At 48.2% G+C, this 7,200-nt stretch overlaps 1 protein-coding gene across 1 annotated transcript in view; it reads left to right on the forward strand.

The window, feature by feature from the left end:
• Positions 1–2,717: 2,717 nt before the first annotated feature.
• Positions 2,718–7,200, forward strand: part of AXDND1 (axonemal dynein light chain domain containing 1) — a 20,174-nt gene continuing 15,691 nt past the window's right edge. Inside the window, exons 1-7 of the mRNA XM_009645334.1 lie at positions 2,718–2,808; positions 3,332–3,513; positions 3,882–3,982; positions 4,605–4,728; positions 5,257–5,342; positions 6,454–6,510; positions 6,636–6,741. Of these exons, the coding sequence (XP_009643629.1) occupies positions 2,718–2,808; positions 3,332–3,513; positions 3,882–3,982; positions 4,605–4,728; positions 5,257–5,342; positions 6,454–6,510; positions 6,636–6,741 (747 nt within the window). The remainder of the gene's footprint in view (positions 2,809–3,331; positions 3,514–3,881; positions 3,983–4,604; positions 4,729–5,256; positions 5,343–6,453; positions 6,511–6,635; positions 6,742–7,200) is intronic.

Below are 7,200 nucleotides of genomic sequence, written 5' to 3' on the forward strand. Positions count from 1 at the left end.
CCTTTTGACAGGCCGAGGTTTTTAGCCTTGTCAGGGCATTAACAATTTGGACTACTTTCAATTTCATGCTGGTTTTTTTTTTTAAATTGCTTTTGAATGTGGGCTTACTGTTATTTTTCTCAAGGGTACTGGAGGGGAAGTGCTAAGTCTTTTGCACATTGCTTGTTTAATTAGAGTTAATTATATCATGTTTTGTTTGAGTTTTGTTGGGCTGTGCGTGCAAGAGCTAGCAGTATGGTATTCTGGCCAATAATGAGGATGCTGAGGTTCACAACCTGCCTTTTACAAGTTCTTAATGACAGTGTATACTGTTTTCTGTGGTTCCTTCCAACTCCAGGGCTGTGTGGCTTGCTTCCATGGTAACTCCCTCAATTCTGAGGTGGGAAGCCTCCAGCTTTTGAATGGCAGCCAGTACAGCTGCAGCTCCTTGCTCAATAGCATCACAAAAATCAGTATTAATATGGTGAAACCTGTCCCTGTTTTCAGGCAGATAATGGTTGGTGCTCAGGAAGACTGAACCTGTGCAGAGCCTTCCTGCCGAGTACATCCTTTCTGTTGGGGTATTTGGCCTCCAGCAGCGAAGCAGTCCTGTGTCTGAGCCGCTGACTGTACGCTGCCCCGTGACGGCGCCTGCGTAAGGCACGGGCTACGTGCTGCCGTGGGAGGCTGAGGGGGGAAACCCTGACGTGGGTTTTTTGGTTTTTTTTTTAATACGCAATGGCATGGTTGATGTGGATCGGTCTACCCGCTAAAGGAAAACTTGAACTCTTTGAGCTCCCACCTCCTGAATGTGGATGGGCTGGAAGGACGGCGGAGCAGCCTGAGCTGCGAGCAGCCGAGTTCAGCCTCCTCTCTTCTCCCCCTGCGCCCAGCCGGGGCCGAGCAGCCGTCGCTGCGGTGGCAGGGGCAGAGGACGTCCCAGCAGCCGCCGCACGCTGCTATGTGCCCTGGCACTGGTGGTTCCATGTAGGCAACCTGTACTGTGTTCTGTCACGCGGAAGAGCTGTTTATAATCTACTGTATTACAGCAGTTGAAATATATTTTGCTATTAGGGGAAGGAAAAAAAAAAATCGCCTTGGCCTGTTTCTTTCTTCTCTGAGGTTCCTGATTTGGATTGGGGAGCAAGGGTAAGATATGTGTGGGGTTGCTCTCCTGGGAAGGTGGCTGCTGTGGGGAGATGAGGGTCAGAGCCTTGTGGGGCTGGGGAGGAGGGAGGGAGGTGGGAGGGCCCCTTCTGGAACTATGGAAGAGCCCTGTGTTTCCATGGCAATGGAGCCAGGGAGGAGCTGCCCAGCAGGTGAGGCTGGGTGGCTATGGGGCTCCTCTGGGAGAGGGGAGCTGGCTACCTCGGGGGCCTGGGGGCTGTGAGCTGGTGGGTGGGGGGTGCCTCAAGACCAGCGTGCCCACAGCCCCAGGGAGTCCCTGGCCTAGCGGCTGCCCAGCCCTCCTGGATGGGAGCTGTGAGGCTGCCCCTACCCTGGGAGAGGGGTGGGGAGAATCATGCCAGGGCAGGCCTGGGCCTGGAGGTGCCAGGCAAGGCCACCGGAGGGTAGGGAGGAGATCTCCTTGGCGGGGTGCGTAGGAAGAAGCTTTTACGTGAGCACTTCAGGTCCTAAAAAGCAGCAGGAAATGTCAGAGCTGAACACCAGCCAAGAGGGATGGTTGGGGGTTTATAAGCTGCATATCGGCCATTGCATCTCTGCAAGAGGAAAGGATGCCCTGGGAAGTGCTGGAGAAGAGCGTGGGGAAGGAGTCGAGAGCTCCTGGAACAGACCAGAGTTTCTAACCTCTCCCGATTTAATGCATATTAAATTGGAGCAACTGCCAAATGTATTATCATGTTGGCCATTGCTGCCTTGCCTTCACATCTGAAAAGGGTTTGTGTGTCCAAGAACTTAATGGGATATTTTCCAGCTGCGTACTGCACGCTCTGGAGTCGGGCCTTGTCTGTGTCCTTAAACTGTAGCTGCCACAGAACGGTGTCATTAATCTTCCCATCCTTTCTGGTGGGAATATTGTGTGCTGCCAGACCTGCTAAAGGGGGAAAAACACCCAGTTCTGTCAGAAGTTTTTAGCAAATTTTTGCGTTGTCTTTCCAAGAAACCATTAACGCAGCAAGACTAGAAACGAGCAAGATTACTCCTAGATTATGCCCACACCCACAAACACGTATCTGAAGGCAAAGAAGTGTAGTTACCCTAATTAGAAACCACAGTACACGAGGATACAGCTGATAAGGAGGTCAAAAAGTTTAATAAAGCATTTATAAAGAACAATCTATCTTGGGCAAGGCTGGGGGGGGAAGGGCTTCAGAAGAGAATTCATAGGCTTCAGGAAACTAATGGAAATAATTTTTTTTTTTCATTAATAAGATATTGCCGAGATGGAAAAGTGGGAAGATTAATAATTGGAGAAATTCAAATAGAATTAAATCTCTTGGCCTGTTAAATGTATAAAAGAAAATGTATAAAAGAAGCAGTTGTTCTTATTGCAGTTTGTAGATGGAAAAGCAAGTGCCCCTCTGGAGGAGGTAGCAAAGCATCAGGGGCTTCTTCCCGATGTACCTAGTGCGGAGTGTAAGGGGGTTTTCCCCAGTAAATAACCAAAAAAGCCCAGTTAACCCTGTGAAGTACAAATGTGGGTTTGATTCTGTTTCCAGGTTACTCGTTACTGTAAATTGCCCTGGCTAAGCATTAAAATAAAATAAGCATTCACCATGCCTGCAACTGGAGCACCTTTGGTTCCTGGACCAAAAAATGATGGAAAGAAACTGAGGGGTGCCTTGTGGGTCAGCGAGGACTGGTCAGGTAGGGCTGGGCTGGAGGCTACGGGGGTTGTACGTCTGTCTGTCTGCCTCTATCTTTCCAGCTTCCCTCTAACAGTGGAATGCTTCTCTGCGTTAAATTCTGCCTTTATTTGGGAAACTGCTGGTGTTTTAGGGTATTCATATCTTTGTAGAAAGGCGACTGCCAGCAATCCACAAGAAAGGAAGTGTTTTTTACAGAAACAGGCAAACTTTAGTTGTTTACAGCACCCCTTGGCCTTTGCGTACCTGATAGCTTGGGGCAGTCACCCGCCCAGTGCTTTATCCTCTGTCCTTAGAAGGTAACTCTTGTTCTAGGTTTCACTGAAGATCTAACAACCGCTAAAAATGGGATTAGCTGCCTGTGTTCTAGGTAGTTGATCATGCTTTGGGGTAAGGGATTAGATAGAGTCGATCCTGTTTTGGGGCAAGACATCTTGTTCTTCTCAGCCCTGTTATCGGTTTTCCTTTCTCTATCACTGGCAGAATAAATGCTGTTGAAATGGTTCTGATGTGCTATTTTCCAGAGATCCCCAAGCCGAGGGGTTCCTCAAGGATGCTTGACCGCATCAGGCCTGTTTCTTCCTCCCTGGAGCATAGTTTTGTTCCAGAAGAGGTTTTCCGAAGCCTGACCTGTGCCAGCAGTTCTCTCTACGGCCCAGAGAACTTACGGTCCCCGCAAACCACCAAAACCCCAACGGGCTTCAGGGTGAGCGTGTTTCTATCTCCTGCCTCCTTCTGTCCAGAATCGTCTCTTCGCTGGGGGCATGTGTTCATTCCCTGAGCAAAAGGGAAGTTCGCTGACCTTGTAAGATAAATTTACCTTATGCTGCACCGCTTTTCTGACGGTGCCATTCGATGCAGACCCGAAGCACTGCCTTCTAGTCCCTGCAAAATGTGCTTGTACCCTGGCACTGCTGTGAAGCCTTTGCCCAGGCTGTCTTGTCCACACCGGTTTCTTTAGCCCCAAGACAGAAATAACAACGCAGAGCTTGTTTAGACAAGCCCCCATGACCTCTCCCACTCCTTGGCACATTTCTCGCTAAGAAGTGACGGCCACGTGTGCCTTGTCTGCAGGGCTGCTGGCAAACCCCAGATCGGCTTTGGCATTATCCTAATCGTCGGAGCAAGTTCAGACACCTGACAGACCACCCTGTCAGTTTGACAGGCGCTGGAAGGTAAGCAAAGAAGGGATAAAGGAGCCCAGGGCGATGGAAAGATGTTAGAGCTGGGAATGGAGAGCTAGATCTCTTCCTTGGTCTTTTCTTATGGTGGGTGGCTGTGCTGCCTAATGTGGCTGGATGAGTGGACCAGCTGTCCCGACTGACTTCGGGCTGGAATGATTCAAGGGAATAATATATAAATGAGTTGCTAAATGAGCAGTTCTTGGAACCATCCTTTCCAAGGATGCCAGGCTCGCAGGGATGCTCTGTGATCCACGATTAAGAAAAGAAGCTCTTTTGGCTTTAATGGACTTAGCAGGGAATAGCTTTACGCTTCTTTGAAATAAGCAACACTTAACAGCACTAAGAAGTGAGAAGTTTTGCTCTTCATCGGACATTGGATATGTACGTGATAGGGTGTCGGCAGCAGATGTGAAAAATGGATAGGCAATACAAAGTTAATCTGCCTAAAAAACATGATCTCATCGGTCTGTTTTGGGCCTGGGGAGGGAGGCCTGGCTGTAAGCCTGGCTCAGACTGAGCAAAACAAACCCATGCATGGCTTAGGCTGGCAGTGAGGAAACGGTGGGTTGCCTGCGGGGTGGGTCAGCGAAGGAGCTCTTCCTCTCTGTTTCAGGGATGTCTCTTACCTGTGTGACATTGCGACTGGCCGAGAAGCTACGAAAGCAATGACTGGCAGAAGCTCTTCTGCTCAGAGTCGTCGGGACCAGAGAGGGAGCTGTGGTATGGTCCCACCTCCTGTGAGTGCTGCCATTCCGGTGTTTTTCTGTGGGTATCGCTAGCTGGGAGAAGGGAGGCCCTCATACATGTCCCCCGCCCTGTTACCCTGATCCTAAAACTCATTGGCTCCCCTTGTGGCTCCAGCCGCCTGGCTCCCCTGCTGCAGTTCAGTGGTAGTTGTTTCAATCTGCTTTCAGGTGTAGATTGTTCCCGTTGGGCTCTGGATGCGTGGAGCGGGAAAGGGAAAAGCAGCGTGAAAAGCTGCGTGAGCTTCCCTCTCCCAGCTACCAAACCTGTGTCCTCTTTGGGAAGGAACCGGGAGCATGTTCATGTCTTTTCATAGAACCATTGAATTGTTTAGTTTGGAAAAGACCTTTAAGATCATCAAGTCCAACCGTTAACCTAACCCTGCCATCCCCACCACTAAACCATGTCCCTAAACACCTGGTCTGCCCAGATTTTAAATACCTCCAGGGATGGGGACTCAACCACTTCCCTGGGATTTTTTTAATTGCTGATGTTTCACGCACTCTCTTTTCTATCCCTAGCGAGTGACTCTGGCAGATAGTCTGGTTCCCAAGGAATTTCACATTGTGAAGAACAGGGGAGTTTTGCCCTTGAAGTACTTCGATGAGTGAGTGCATTCTGCTTTACAAGGGTTTGTCCTCAACTGTTCAGAGCAGGGGGATAAAGTGATGTGAGGCTGAGGACACTGCACAGATATATCTCTTGCTGTTGGGAAGGGAGCGGTATAAAAGGGAGGTTGTGGAAATCCTGTGCTAACAACCAAGCCATAGTTAACCCTGCAGAGCAGGGTGACCTTCCTTTTCTTTGTCCCTGCTGCTTTGGTGTGGCTGACAGAATTTCCTGTACCCTAGTGCTGCTTCCCGGGGGGGTTTCAGTAGTTGGACATGCATATAGAAGCTGAAGTCCAGTTTGATCCCTTGAGGCAACTTTTGGAAGCTCTTTTCTGCTGCTTCTTTCTTTTTTTTTAATTTTGATGAGTTTCTCTGGTTTTCTTTTAGAATTGCCTTCTGCCACAAAGCCGGGTGGGCTCTGGGTAGTTCTTACTCTCACTTTATGCTTGTATAAACCTGCTAGTATCTTGAATCTGACCAATCTGAGGTGGGTTTTGTTGTTGTTTGAGTTTTTGTTTGTTTGTTTTAAATTTTTCAGGCTTTGAGTTTTGAATTGAGTTTACCAAACCTTGCCCAAAAAAAGGCTACTGAGACTCCCCTTGGTCTCTCCGGAGAGAGATTCTTTCTTGTTGTTCAAAGATTAAAATACTAAGATTAGGAGTGAAATCCTCACAGCTTTTTTGCCAACCTGATGTAACAGAACACAGTCCGTCGTCTTATTTCGATGTTCTCCTGTGATCAGTCTCTGGGTGGGTGTGATGTGGATATGTGGTGCTCTTCTGGCCCCACCAGTAACTTTTAAACCCATTGGTCATTTCTTAGCCAAGTACCATGAGAAGTCTTAAAGGTAGAAGGGTCCTATGAGATTTGTGTCGTTAATGGCAAGAAGGAGGAGCTCCAGCTGGGGGAACAGCTGTAGGAGGTCCAGTTCTCACATTAGGCTCTGGATGTTCCCACTGAAGATCAACCCTGTAGACCCTTCTCTGCCTCTCCAACCTTCATCAGCTTGTACGTGGGACAAAGAGACTGAAGGAGAGAGTGGGATCCTGTAGCTAGCACTGGAAGGATTGCTTTATAATCAAGTTCTAACATTTGTGCTCATGTCAGGAAATATACAACCCTGCTTGAAGACCGTGAAAAGAAACTGCGACTGTTCCCATCCATGTAAGTACCGCCCTGCATGAAGTTGTTGTTGGAAAAAAAAAAAACGGCTGTTTGTATTTCATTTCCTGGGAAAATATCATAACATGCTATACAGAATAGCAATGTGTCTCTTTCTGGTCTGCCAGGAAACCTTCTGGGAGGTTAGAGGTCATCCAGCTGATGGACGTGATGGACAGCATGTTGGAAAAAGCTGGAGTAGACAAGCTAATCAGAGTAACAGGACCTTCACAGGTGGATAACTTTCTTGTACCCAGAAAAACAACATCCTGTTTTCCCCAGTGTTTATCCCTGCTGTGCTTAAACTACCTCCTAGCAGCTAGTTTCTGCCCAGGCCATCTGTCTGTATGTCCTGTAATAACCAGACATTTCCTCTCCTGAGCTTCTCTTCATCTTCATCTGACCCACAAAGAACAAATGGTTAGCTTGCTGGTTACATTTCTGGCAAAAATGCCAGAAAGGCATGCATTTGGCATTATTGCTGTGGAGGAATGAAGGCAGTAGCCGTCTCATCTCTTCATTGGACTGCTGTGTTACGAAATGGGCCTTTGGAAACCTTCATACACCTAAAAAGCAGATGTCAAAGAACATCTCTACCTTGCTTGGCCTTATTTTCTGTTTTTCTTGCATGTTGGTGGGGGAGGATTTTTGAAAAATGTAGAGCATTAGCTCAGCAGGCACTCCAGCTGGAAT

The sequence above is a fragment of the Egretta garzetta genome, unplaced genomic scaffold, assembly GCF_000687185.1.
Source record: "Egretta garzetta isolate BGI_Z169 unplaced genomic scaffold, ASM68718v1 scaffold598, whole genome shotgun sequence".
Lineage (NCBI taxonomy): Eukaryota > Metazoa > Chordata > Aves > Pelecaniformes > Ardeidae > Egretta > Egretta garzetta.